This window comes from Sinocyclocheilus rhinocerous, unplaced genomic scaffold (assembly GCF_001515625.1).
Source record: "Sinocyclocheilus rhinocerous isolate Xijiao unplaced genomic scaffold, SAMN03320098_v1.1 scaffold2611, whole genome shotgun sequence".
Lineage (NCBI taxonomy): Eukaryota > Metazoa > Chordata > Actinopteri > Cypriniformes > Cyprinidae > Sinocyclocheilus > Sinocyclocheilus rhinocerous.
Genome location: NW_015647981.1, coordinates 101486 through 116368, shown reverse-complemented (window position 1 = coordinate 116368; position 14883 = coordinate 101486). Strand labels below are relative to the sequence as shown.

The 14883-nt window shown below is 35.8% G+C and overlaps 2 protein-coding genes across 3 annotated transcripts in view; both read left to right on the top strand.

The window, feature by feature from the left end:
- rbm24b (RNA binding motif protein 24b) overlaps window positions 1-10046 on the top strand; it is a 17704-nt gene extending 7658 nt beyond the window's left edge. For both annotated transcript variants that reach the window (XM_016514039.1, XM_016514038.1), the window contains one exon: window positions 9233-10046. In XM_016514039.1, coding sequence (XP_016369525.1) covers window positions 9233-9569 — 337 coding nt within the window. In that variant the 3' untranslated portion in view covers window positions 9570-10046. The remainder of the gene's footprint in view (window positions 1-9232) is intronic.
- A 4092-nt stretch (window positions 10047-14138) lies between these two features.
- Window positions 14139-14883, top strand: part of LOC107709540 (protein lifeguard 1-like) — a 5761-nt gene continuing 5016 nt past the window's right edge. The window contains exon 1 of the mRNA XM_016514037.1: window positions 14139-14268. The gene's annotated coding sequence lies outside the window, so the exon portion shown is untranslated. The remainder of the gene's footprint in view (window positions 14269-14883) is intronic.

Genomic DNA, 14883 nt, shown 5'->3' with positions numbered 1-14883 from the left:
CGTGGATGGTTCATGCCCGCACTGCGAGTGCATGACCATGGCAACGTTGCGATCGCATCTCTCCGTTCTTAAAGGGAAAGGAGCAGACCCCTCTGTCACTACCCGTCCCGGTTTCTCTGCCACGAACAGAGGACCGCCGGCTAGTGCTCTGGGAGATTTGAGGGTGACAGTGAGAGCTTCTCCGCCGGGCCACGCCCCACGGACCTCTCACCCCTTCCGCAGCGCTTGTCCTGTGCGGCTGCTGGGTGATTCTGCTGGGATGTCTTATGGCGGTCCCAGCATGTCATTCGGTGTATCCAAAGCCTATAAGCTGTCGGCGGCTCTCGCTGCCAAAGCTTACAGTCCTGCGGGCCAAGCTGCCTCTGTCCTGCATGCCATGGCAATCCTGCAAGCTCACCAAGCCAAGGCCTTAACAAATGCACGAGGGTAGTACCGGCCCGAGGTTGATGCAGGACCTGCGTACGGTGACTGACTTCGCCCTCTGGGCGACGGAAGTCACGACGAATGGGCATGGCGCCATGGTACACATCGTGTCACCATCACACCGATGTGTCGCCGCCTATTCAGCCCCTGGTCGGACCTTGCTTTTCTACGGGCCGGGTGCCCTTAGAACAAGTGTCCAGGCATGTTGTTGTCACGACAGATGCCTCCAATACGGGCTGGGGCGCTACGTGCAACGGGCAGGCAGCTTGGGGTCCTCCCTGGCTGGCCTGTGCGGCGACGCTGTCGAGGGCTGTGCCCAGCAGTTCTCAGCAGTACAACAAGCAGACTGAGGCCATACAGCACATCTTGCCCCAACGTGATCCTCCAGCTGTCACGGTTCCGTCGCGGGCCGTGTCTCAGCCTGCTCGTCGCAGTGGGGACGTCGACTGTCCCTTTGGTGCCACTCGTACGGAGTTTGGGAGCCTGGCTTGCGTTGCCCAACCCGTCCTGCTGGCTCATTCGGATGGTTCGACTCGGCTACGCGATTCAGTTCGCCAGGCGACCTCCCAAGTTCTATGGCATTCTCGAGATTTCGGTGGCAGTCCGAGACGCCTCTGTCTTGCGTGAGAAGATTGCTGTCCTGTTGGCGATGGATGCAATCGAGCCGGTCCTAATCTCTTATCTCGGTATGGAGTTAGACTCGGTGAGTATGATGGCACGTCTCACCAACGAACGTGCCCAGTCAGCATTTTCAGAGGCTCCTGGGGCATATGGCATCCGCAGTCACGCCGCTCGGATTGCTTCATATGAGACCACTTCAGCACTGGTTACACTCCCGAGTCCCGAGATGGGCATGCCGCCACGGTACACATCGTGTCACCATCACACCGATGTGTCGCCGCCTATTCAGCCCCTGGTCGGACCTTGCTTTTCTACGGGCCGGGTGCCCTTAGAACAAGTGTCCAGGCATGTTGTTGTCACGACAGATGCCTCCAATACGGGCTGGGGCGCTACGTGCAACGGGCAGGCAGCTTCGGGGTCCTGGACAGGACCCCGAAAGCATGACTTGATCGTTAGGTTCCTGAGGGGTGCCAGAAGGTTGAATCCTCCTAGGACACCCCTGAGACCCTCCCGGGATCTCTCTATTGTCCGGCTGGACTTCAGAGGGGTCCCTTTGAGCCGCATGATACAGCGCTCCTGATCGCGCTTACTTCCATCAAGTGGGTCGGGGACCTCCAAGCGTTTTCGGTAAGTGAAGAGTGCCGTGTGTTCGGGCCGGTCTACTCTCACATTGTCCTGAGACCCCGGCCTGGATACATGCCCAAGGTTCTCACCACTCCCTTCCGAGATCAGGTGGTGAACCTGCAAGCGCTGACCCCGGAGGAGGCAGATCCAGCCTTGGTGTTGCTGTGTCCCATAAGAGCGTTACGCATATATGTGGACCGCACCCAGAGTTTCAGAAACTCTGAGCAGCTCCTTGTCTGCTTTGGAGGTCAGCGGAATGGGAAGGCTGTCTCAAAACAGAGGTTGGCCCACTGGATAGTGGATGCCATCACCTTGGCGTACCATTCCCTAGGCGAGCCGTGCCCCCTGGGGGTGAGAGCCCACTCCACTCGGAGTGTTGCCTCCTCCTGGGCTTTGGCGCACAGCGCCTCTGTGGCAGACATCTGTCGAGCTGCGGGCTGGGCGACACCTAACACCTTCGCAAGGTTTTACATCCTTACTCTAAGGTAGGACCTGCCTCAGAGACCCATTCCATATGTAGTACTGCCCTCTGGGTCAGTCCATATCAGTATCTCCACATGTGTTCTCCGTAGCGACCTTTTTCTTAAGGCTCGCTTCCCCATCGTTTTGCCAGGCTGAATGAACAAATAGGAAATATTTGAAGCAATCTTTCACTGAAGGTTGAAATCCCTTTCAAAAACTTTTTTGTAGACGGAACAGCTGCATGGCCTTCTCCAGCAGCGACGTACTCAACATTGGTCCCCTTCGGTACCAAGGTTAGTGAATTTGCGCTGAGGCTTTGGGAAGGTTACGACCTTAGCGTTGCTTTTGTGGCATGCCACGGCTTGTCAACAATTGCAGCGCCACAGGGTTGTGATGGTGTTCAGGTTGTGGCGTTTTCCATGGACCCCATATGTCGTTCGACATAACTCGTAGTGACCGACAGATAATACGCTAAAATAAAATAAAATAAGCAAAAATAAAATATTCAGCTGATTTTAATACAGTTTGGTGTTAATATATTTCTAAAAGAAAATAAGCTAAAAGAAAATATTCAGCTGATTTTAATACAGTTTGTTTTAAAACATATTTCTAAAATAAGCTAAAATAAAATACTTATTTTTCTTTTATATTTTATTTGATTTCAGTTAAAGTTTGTTTCGATTATAGATTTCATTAATATTTTGAATCAGTTTTTTATTTTTATATTTTTGGTTTTAAGTTTAAGTTTGTTGTATTATTTTGTTGTGTGTTTTTGGCATTTATTAGTTTTTTTTAAAATACATCTATATATGTATATATATTTTTTTTTTTCAGTTTTAGTTATTTAAGTGCAGCGTTGCCTTTGCAACTAGCTGAAATTAAATACATTTTTATATTTTGTTTTATTTCAGTTAAAGTTTATTTTTATTTGAAGTAATGAAAATGTTTTAGGTTTTAGTTAACTATAATAACATCATATTTATAAACTAAAATCTTGATACTCTAATAATCGTAAAAATACGCAGCACACATTTACATTTATTCATTCAACTTACAAATGAGGAATACAACACGAAATTCATCTTAAAGAGGCAATGACACGAGAAGTGCTAGCAAAATTTCAGATATCACCCAGAATACATAGATATTGGGTAAAATAGTCCATTGTAAATTAATTGAAATGTTTTGATCCATTTTTTCTGTATTGCAAGTATATTTTATATTTGACATTTCTATCATTTCATCTACCTTAGATTAATTTTTTTCACTGACATTGTCGCAATGAACTCCTTTGGCTTCTTTGCAGTGAATGCATGAGATACTGCCTTAAAATTTGGCCAAAAGAAGGTAAATTACTGTGTTAGTGTCAAACATCAGTACTTGCTGCTACATGCTTTTTTTTATTTGTATATTTTGTAAAGATAAATCTTTGATTATCTTAAAAAGCACTAATTTATTATTGTTTGTTGTGCGTTTTTTTTTTTGTAATTTGTATTATTATTATCATTTTAAGTATGTCTGAATTTTTTATTAATTTTAATTTCAGTTTTAGTTATTTTAATACATCAAGTTTGACTAAATTAAAATTAGAAATGTTGCCTTGGCAACTAGCTGAAATAAAATGTTTAAGTTTTTTATACGCTATTTTATTTCAGTTAAAGTTTATAATACTATAGTTTTAATTAATATTTTGAATAGTTTTTTTATTTTTATATTTTCTGTTTTAATTTTAAGTTTTGTTTATTGTAATTTTGTTGTGTGTTTTTAAAAAATTTTTTAAATGCGTCTATAGTTTTTATTATTATTATTATTTTTTTTTTCAGTTTTGGTTATTTAAGTACAGCCTTGTTAAGTTGCAACTAGCTGAAATAAAATACATTTTTATATTTTGTTTTATTTCAGTTAAAGTTTATTTTTATTTCCAGTAATGAAAATGTTATCGGTTTTAGTTAACTATAATAGCATCATAGCCCCCCTTGCAGCAGTGGTTAGAATGTAACGCATGTTATGCATTTCATTCTAATGCATTTCAAAATGCAACAGCATGTGACATTGAGTTTGCATATGATCATGTACTCATGTAAAGAACTTTTTTGGCATAAGAAACCACAGTATTGCACTGTATCGTACTGCTGACCGATCCAGTGCACAGTTACTTCTATCCTCCTATAAGATTAAGTCAAAGACAATGTAAGTCCCAGAGAGGAGCAGCTGCAGCGCTGTACTTTAGTGTGGAGCACAACGTCATTCAGAGCGGCGCGAGACAACAGGTGTTCAGAGACACCAGAGATCAGCCCCTCTGTTTGCGATTTACAATAGCTTAAATTAGCCCTGAACTCTGGCAACCCCCAAATGTTCAGGACGTGAAGGAGAAAAATATGTTCGTAGTAAGAAAGTTGCCGCTGCGGCTTAGTAACAGGGGTATTTTTAACAATGACACACTCAGGGCTCAGGGTTAGGTTATATTTTACACCACGTTCATAATGATATGTTGTATTAAATCTCATCTAATCTAAGTTTCTGATAGGGGTGTGTTGGATTAATAAGAAAAATGGTTATATACTTAGACTTAGCGCATCAGAATTGCGATTCTAAGAAATTCTAATAAGAAAAGTGAATTGTGAGATATAAACTTCGCAACTGTGAGAAACAAAAGTCTGAAATTGCAAGAAAAAAAAATCTGAGAAAAAAAGTCAAAATTATGATATGTAATTTTAGAATTTAAAAAAAAATCGAAGAATGAAATGTACTTTATAGAATTCTAAGGGGAAAAAAATCTAAATTTACGAGATGTATTTTATAATTTTGAAAAAAGCCTGAATTATGAAATGTAATTTTAAAATCATGAGGAAAAAAGTAAAAATTATGATATGTAATTTTTGAATTCTGAGAAAAAAAGTCAAAATTTATGAGATGTAATTTTATAATTTTGAAAAAAACCTGAGTTATGAAATGTAATTTAAAAATTCTGAGGGAAAAAATTCAAAATTATGAAATGCAATTTTTAGAAATTTGATTTTAAAAAAAAGTCAAAATTATGAAATGTAATTTTAAAATTATGAGAAAAAAGTCAGAATTATGAAATGTAATTTTTTGAATTTTGATTAAAAAAAAGTCAAAATTATGAAATGTAATTTTAAAATTTTGAGAAAAAAGTCCGAATTATGAGATCTAATTTTAGAATTATGAGGGAACAAAAGGTAAAATTATGAGAGATAATTTTAGAATTTTGGGGGGGGAAACGGCCAGAAAGTCATAATTACAATAAGTAATTATAGAATTCTAAGAAGAGTCAGAATAGCAAGATGTAATTTTAGATTTCTGTGAAAAAAATTAATAAATTGGAATTGTGAGAATTTTAGAATTCTAAAAAAAAAAAAAAAAAAAAAAAAAAAAAAGTCAAAATTGAGAGATGTGAACTCTGAATTCTGAGAAGATTGTAAGATCACAAGTCACAATTCCATGGTGAAAATAAATAAACTTTTGCGAGATATATTTTCTAAGAAGAAAAAAAAATCGCAATAACCTCCTTTTTTTATATTTTTATTTTGGAAATAAGCTTCCATAAATACTACATGCAAGTCATCTAGTGATCTAGATTAACTACATCAAAAGAGCTTTATCTATTTAGATTACAGTGGACCGTTTTACTCTTCCAGATGAATTGTGAGGCACAGTAATGCGGACTGAGTTAAAGTGTCAGGCCATGTGTTGCTGATAGGAGCGTTGCTCAGCTTTCCGTTTATGACAGCAGAAATAGCCTCTCCACAACTGTCCCGTCACTCCAGCAGACTGACAGTAAGGAATGGCCTGTTACACACTCCCAACTCATCTGTGGCCACATTTAACACCAGCACCTGTTGTTTTTGCACGTTTGCCGCTTAGGACTCATTTCAGCCATGGAAAATTACAAATGAAATCTGCCCAGCAACAGATAGACGGGTCTTAACGGTCATTATTTTTGCAGTTTGTCCGGTGCTCTAAGTGGCTCAGAAGTTAAACGCTTCATCTTTAGCATCTATGACTCCAGGCATCTTTACACTGTCAGATTAAAGGTCCTGTTAGCAGTTTTAGCCGTTTGGATAACGTATGTTATGGCTGCAATACTGAAGTCAAAAGTGAGAAACAAAATGTTAGACTTGCGAACCCGTATATGCAAAATGATTGGAAGATGAAGAATGCTTCTGATGTGTCCTGTTTAATGACAGCTGTGCACAAGAATCAACTTTATAGAAAAATTGGAAATTATAGAAATGAATACCTTTATTTAGCCTTTATTCCAAAAGATTTCTATTTCAGATAAATGCTGTTCTTCTGAACTTTCTATTCATCAAAGAAACCTGAAAAATTCTACTCGGCTAAAAATATTACACAATATTACTGCTTTTGCTGTATTTAGAATCAAATAAATGCAGGCTTGCTGAGCAGAAGAGAATTCTTTAGAATTAGAAGTTCAGAAACTTTTGACTGGTAGTGTATATAATTTATTTACTTTTTATTTATTTTTTTTATTTATTTATTTTTTTTTTTTTGCATTTGTGACTGTGCACATTTACCCTCCCAGTTCCTCAAAAATATGTATTTATTTATTTATCATTGTAAGATTTTCTGTGCTGCCTTTAATTTTTAATGATTTCAAATATTGATAAAACAAAAAACAAAAAATGTTGCATAGTCACGGTAATGAAAATCATTAATATTTGAAATTTAAAAAAAAACGTCAAGATGCATTTCACAAATGAGAACTTGAGGGGGGGAATGCATTTATTATCTTAATTAATGTAAGTCAATTAAGTAATTTTTTATCTTTTGTTTTTCGTTTGATTTGACTTACTTGCCGTTCTTCAGATGCAACTCCCTGTTTCTCTTTGCAGTGTAAAGATGCAGAAAACACAGATTAAGCGCTTGCTGCTTATTTTCCCTTCAGAAGTTGGACGTTAGATTTGGTGTATTTAGCAGATTTCCACTCTTATTTCTCTTCAAGCGTTGTGTGTTTGTGACGTGTGAACGCACGCGAGTGTGAAACTGGATTTCTCCTCTTTCTTTTCAGTATTGTTTGGTGTGTCAGTAACATTGACTCTGTTTATGATTGCAGAATTGCTGTCAAAGCTACGCTCTATTTTCTTTTTTTTTTTTGGAAGGGTGTTTTTTCTGCTGTGATATTGATTGATCTGCTTTGATATTCATAGTCATTTGTTTTATTTGAGTGCAAGGTTAGGCAATATTATGACCTGAACTGAAATTGAATGCTGAGTTTGCAAGTGAAATGAGTTTGCCATGATATCAGTAATACAACAGCATTCATTTGAAACATCATTAAGAGCTAACGACGGACTCTGTTAGTGAAAGCACTATTAATGACTGATGATGACCTTCATTTAGTGAGTTGGGATTCACCAATTAAGTCTGATTCATCAAGTACAAGCAGAATGAATGTCTGGGTAAATCATTCATAAATCCTATGGCTAATTTGACTTAAATGCACACAGTTAAATCATATTTTTGCTTAATTTTACATGTGCAAACAACATGGATCGGAAATTAGATGCGTTTAAAAATATGCGGTTCTCAAGTAATATTTACCTTGATTTTTGTGTTTTCTTCATATTTCATATCTGATCTTAAGTATGCATGTAATTATTGCTGTTGTTTCCTTAACAAACCAGTAAATTTTTTTATTATTCTAAAAAATAAAATAAATGCTGAATTTTTCACATTTGAAGATCGAGAGTCAAAGGTTTTGACAATAAAATCTATTTAAAAAATAAATTAATTAAAAGAGGCGATACTAAGACCTTCACATATTCAATTCAGTTCATATCAATTAAATTAAAGCTTCAGTTAGAAAAAAAGCCAATACAATCAAATTAATTAAAAATAATTCAAAATGGGTAAAAAGTTTACAAGACAGATTTGCTGAGACTTTCATGTATTAAATTAAATTTATTTCACTTTAGTTCAGGTTTCAATTAAATTAAAAAGCCTAAAAGGGTTATACAATAAAATTAAATAAAAATAGTTCAAATGGGTAAAAGGTAAAAAGACAGATTTATTGAGACCTTCGTATATTAAATTCAATTTATTTCACTTTATTTCAAGTTTCAATTCAATTAAAAAGCCTAAAAGGGTTATACAATAAAATTAAATAAAAAATAATTCAAAACCGGTAAAAGGTAAAAAGACAGATTTATTGAGACCTTCATATATTAAATTCTATTTATTTCACTTTAGTTCAAGTTTCAATTCAATTAAAAAGCCTAAAAGGGTTATACAATAAAATTAAATAAAAAATAATTCAAAACCGGTAAAAGGTTTACAAGACAGATTTAGTGAGAAATATTCAGTTAAATTCGATACAAGTTTCAATTCGATTAAAAAAAGGTTGATACAATAAAATCTATATAAACAGATAAAAACTTTACAAGTCAGATTTGTGACCTCCATATATTCCATACAATTCAGTTCAAGTTTCAGTTCAATTCAAAAACATAAAATGTTATAAAACATAGAAATGGTGTAGACACACCATCTAACACTCTTAAAAATAAAGGTTCTTTATTGGCATCAATGGTTCTATGAAGAACCTTGAACATCCATGGAACCTTTCAAATGCAGAAAAGCTTCTTTAGATTTTTAAAATGTTCTTCAAACTGGTTCTTTTAGGAACTGTTCACTGAAAGCATCTCTGCAAAAACACCCTTTTGGAACCTTTATTTTTAAGAGTGTATGTAAACCCTTGCATTAAATTGAATGACAGTTTATGTAAAAAAAAAAACATGATTTACACAAATTCATTCTGCTTGTATTTCATGAACGAAGCCCATTGTTATTATTATGCTTTTAGCATCTGCATTGACCGTTTCAAGTAATGCAAAATGTTCAAAACAATAATGCATTTTTCTTTCCACCGTGAAATACCTGAAAACCTCGTAAGTTAATGATGCATCTTCTGATGTGACGTGACAGAGTTACTGATCATTGACTCTTCCCAGCATGCTCTATTGTGGCAGTCCTGTTGATGTGAATAACCCCGTGCTGTTTCATGTTGAACTCAATGTTTTGCTCGCTCCCTGTCTGATCACATGATCTCTGTGTCCCTCAGGATTCCCGCTCACTATGTGTACCCGCAGGCGTTTGTTCAGCCCAGCATGGTGATCCCTCACGTCCAGCCGTCCTCGGCCGCGGCCGCAGCGTCTCCGTACCTGGATTACACCAGCGCCGCGTACGCGCAGTACTCCGCCGCCGCCACATCCGCTGCAGCCGCCGCCGCTTATGATCAGTACCCGTATGCCGCCTCCCCAGCCGCCGCGGGTTACGTCGCTGCCGCGGCGGGCTACGGTTACGTCCAGCAGCCGCTGGCATCGCCTGCACCCGGATCCGCCGCGGCCGCGTTCGCTCAGTATCAGCCGCAGCAGCTGCAAACGGACCGCATGCAGTGAGAGGAAGAAGAAGGAGCGTTTATGACTGTCACCTAAACCAACTGATATGCCTTTTTTATTGTTCGGGTTATTGCTTTTTATTTGTAGTATTTAATATTTATTATGGAAAAGAACACTATAGTTTGTCGTTTATATGTACAAGAATATTATTTAGGCCTACTCACCCTAGTGTCATTAAAAACCCTTGTATTGCTTTTTTTTTTTTTTTTCAATGCAACACAAAAAGATTTTGGGTTTGCACCATTATGCAGATGCATAAACATCAAATCTGTGTCTTACATGGAAAAAAAATAGGATTTGACCAGCATAAGGGTGAGTAAATAATGACAGAATTCGTTTTTAGGTGAGTTATTTGTTTAAAGGAATAGTTCACCCAACTGTGAAATTTGGTTGATCCATCCGAGATGCAGACGAGTTTGTTTCTGCATCAGATTTGGAGAAATCTGAACTTGCTCTGCAGTGAATGGGTGCCGTCAGAACGAGAGCTGATAAAAACATCACAATAATCCACAGCACTCCAGTCCATCAGTTAACATCTGGAGAAGACAAAAGCTGAAACTAATCCAGCATTAAGACGTTTTTAACTCAAACACGAGTTCATAATCTAACTCTTCCTCCAGTGAAAAAGTGTTCTGGTCTGAATCAGGAGAGAGATCTGCACAGATCAAGCAGCATTTAAACAGCTCTAAACGCATATGTGGCTGGATTTTGATGTGAGAGACATCAGCAGATGCACTTTTTCACTGAGGAAGTGTTATTATGGATTATGGACTGGACGCAATGGTTTAAAGTTAAAAACATCTTAACGGTGCATTTGTAAGTAATCTTCCTCCAGTGAAAAAGTGTTCTGGTCTGAATCAGGAGAGAGATCTGCACAGATCAAGCAGCGTTTAAACAGCTCTAAACGCATATGTGGCTGGATTTTGATGTGAGAGACATCAGCAGATGCACTTTTTCACTGAGGAAGTGTTATTATGGATTATGGACTGGACGCAATGGTTTAAAGTTAAAAACATCTTAACGGTGCATTTGTAAGTAATAAGTACATTTTCAAGACATTTTCATTGTTTGAGTGAGCTATTCCTTTAAATGCATCACAGGCTACAGATAATTTGTGTCTTACACCTGATTATTTTCATAAACGCATAATATAGTATCATTGGACAGATTATCATATATTTGTTTTAGGATATCAAACAAAGTGCCTTATAAGATCACAGACGGTCAAGAAATGAAGATGATTTGATGTATCTGTTCAGCATCTAGTGCATCTCTGTGCCTTAATGCCTCAAACTGTAACTTATAGTAAAATGGTTAATTTTATATTTATTACTACATTTTCAAAAATAAAAGCTATGAGCACTACTGAAAGACTGTGCACTGTGTGTTTCAGTATTACTGTACTTCACACTGCTGGATTAATGTGCCTTTATTATGGTTAACAGACGTGAATGTCATTGAATTGGATTTGTTGTTGCCTTTGTGTTATTTCATATAAGTAGCATTTATGAAGGGACAAATGTGGCGAAGGGAAATGATTGCAATCATATGTGCATCTACACAATTCATGTCCAAGTATTTGTGAATTAAAAGGCCGTATCTTTGTTGTACGGTCGATCAGTTTGTCATCCTGAAGATCAAGCTCTGTTGATGAAAATACATTGTAGATGATTGGAGTTTCACATGGAATAAGTAACATTTGATAAAAAAGTGTATCAGATAATTGTGATGATTTATTAAAAAGTATCTCATCTCACTTTTTTTCCCCCCTGTTGTGTATTTATTATGCCATTTTAAAGTTTATAGTTTTTATTGATTTTATATAGCCTATATTACTTATATTGAATATTTAGTATTTAATTTTAATTTTAGTTAAAGTTCTAGTAATTTTGTGCTTTATAAAGTTTTTTATATTTATTTTATTTCGAGTAGAATGGTTTTAGCTTCAGTTTTATACGCACGTTGTGTTTTACAGTATAGGTTAATTTCATTTTAAAGTTATTTTCTGCATTAAAAGTCTTTTTAGACTCGAGTATGATGCCTTAAAAACAGGTTTTGTAGAACAAATAGTTGATGCACTGTAAAAAATATAAAAAGTTGAGAAAACTTAAAAGTTTAAGGCAACCAGCTTCAGCAGATTTTTGAGTTTTCTCAACTTGTTTTTGTATAAACTGAAAATAAAAAGTTGAGAAAACTCAATCTGCTTTTTTTCAACTTTTTATTTTTTACAGTGTATAACCTCAACACGGTAGAGATTGTGTCTGGTTTGTGTGTTTAGTGAAACCTAAACTTAAACCACAAGAAAACCCAAATAAGCGTGTTCTGTATTACAGATAATAACGATCCAAATGCCTTTTCTATTTATCAAAGAACTAATTACACAATAAAACAAGAATATGCTGCGATCTGTTTACAGTAACATGCGGTCAAACACTGACATCTGCTGGATATGAAATGCTAAATTACAGTCTTTCAACCAGTAAACATCACTTATTTTATCTAGATGTATTTTTGCATTAAAGTCACTTTAATGATTAAAATATATAAAATAATCAAAGCAATTGTGAAACACAAAACTTGAAGAATTGTGAAAGCTATACCTGAAAAACTAGATTTGATGTAGTTAACAGAAATCGATGGCATTATTTTTGAAAGCATCCTCACTTTAGCATCTTTACACAAGTGCCTATAACTTCTCACAGAACTGTAGCTTTGCAGGAGGTTTCTTGAAGCATCTTTGAGTCTTTGCCACAGTTCTTCTGGACTGAGTCTGTCTCAGTTTCTTCATGTAATCGCAGACGGACTGATGATGATCAGATCTCTGTGTGCAGCACCAGACAAAAATCTCACTGGATTATTACAATTAATGGCAAAAGAAATGTTTGGAAAAGTAAACTGATATTTCCTACCGACACACTACAGCAAAACATAGAAATAACTGACTTTAAACCATTTTTTGTTTGTGAAAATATAATGGCCTAAGACTTTTGCACAGATCTGTATATATTTTATTTATTTATTTTTATTTAGTCATTTAGCAGACGTTTTTATCCAAAGCTACTTACAAATGAGGACAATAAAAGCAGTCAAATAAAATAAAAATAAGCGTAAATGAAATTGTATCGTATTGTATTGTATTGTTATATTGGGGGGGAAATAATCCACTGCTTTCTTGCTTTTTGTAGTAAAAAAAACAAACAAAAAAAAACATGGGCATTGACAAAATTATATTCTGGTCAAAAAAATTAACACACACACATATATACATATACACACACATACATATATATATATATATACATACACACATATACACATATATATACATATACACATATATACATATACACACACATACATATATATATATATATACGAGAATCTGGTGGTTCACCGTATCAAAAGCAGCAGACAGATCCAGCAAAATATATATACATACATAGTCATGTTATTATAGCCTAACGATCCTATTGACGGGAAATATTTCATATGCTTTCATGTGATATCGGGAAGCAATGTAGTAAGCACTGGAAACAATGTGGCACGCATATGAAGACCAGGGTTGCCAGGTTTTTCAAGCATTATCTCTGGATGTCCTGTACACTTGTGTTATATGCAAAGAGATGATTTTTTCCCCTAAAACTCTTCATCTGAAGACAGTCAGTCATAAACATATGGGATGGCATGAGGGTGTGGACGGTGTATGTATCCCTTTAAGGGCTATGTTTATTTGTGTTCCACTTTGCTGCATTTTAATTGTTGTTGCTGCACTAGATGACTTGTACAATTGTGTTTTGTTTTGTTTTGTTTTGTTTCTCACTTTAACCAAACCTTTGTATGTCTGTCTGACAAAACATTTCATGAATGTTTAATTTGAAGCACTTAGCACTTAACATGGTGAAATAAGAAACTCCTTTATTTATTTATTGTACTTTAAAAAAAATTTTTTTTTTTTTTTTAAGTAAAATTTTAAGTTGTACTTTTTTACTTTTACTCAAGTATGCTTTTGGCCAGATACTTGTACTTTCACTTGAGTATCATTTTTAAAATACTTTTTTTACACCCCTGGTAAAATAACATTACAATGAAAATAACAATGTTTAGACAATGTTATTTTTTTCATATTATTATATATAACAAAAGCAGTCTTAAGTCACTGGGGTACTCAACTGTTTTAAATATTGATAATCAGCAAATCAGCATATTAGAATGATTTCTGAAGGATCATGTGACTCTGAAGACTGGAGTAATGATGCTGAAAATACAGCTGCTCATCACAGAAATAAATTACATTTTAACAGATATTCACACAGAAAACAGTTCTTTTAAACAGTAAAAATATTTCACAATATTACTGCTTTTGCTGTGCTTTGGATCAAATAAATGCAGCCTTGGTGAGCAGAAGAGAATTCTTTAAAAAACATTAAAAATCTTAGCGTTCAAAAATCTTTATATATACCATATGTATATATATATATACAGACAGACCTGTTTGTACTTTATTTTCATATTTGGAGTCTTTTGAGGGTGACTCTTGGGAAGGATTTGGCAACCCTGGCGCTGGCTGTACTTCCGAGGAGACGGGAAGTTTGGAGTTTTTCCAAAGAAAACAGAACATTTAGTTTCAGATCTCCAAGTTTAAGTTCATCTGGCAGAAAACAGCGCAAAGCTCAGCTTTACTCTCAGTCCGCAGCGAAATGTAAGTTCAGATTCTGTCTTCATCACTGAACTGAAAATATGTGTCACCTTTCGCAAATTTACACTGATGTGTCTCTTTTGTTCTGTTACATTGTTATTCTGTTATTGTTAGTAGCTACTCGTGTATTCATATTGAATAATGTGATAGTATTATTATCGTCATTGCTCGGTAAAGCACCGTTATGTCGTGTTTCAAGTGCTTTTTGTAGTTTTTTCCCCCACTTTTTTAATGTTTTTATGAGGGAAGTAATGTTCGGGAATGATAAAAAATGGCCTGGAAAGGCATAGAAATAAAAATAAAAAATAAAAATAAAATTTTTTAAAGTGACATTTCTTTTATAGTAGCCTACATGCATTTTAATCGTTATGCTGTAAACTATTTAATCGTATAGTATTTTATTTATTTATACTGGGCTAAGAGCATCAACACTCCAGAGTTCACTGAATGAAAATCTTGCAGTATGTAGACAATTTAAATATATATATTGTTAAATATATAAATATATAGACACCACATCATATATGTTAATGTTGTATTTTACTTATTTACTTAAATTTATGATATTATTTTTTTATATATAATTTATTATTATATATTCTCAGGGAGACTTATTTA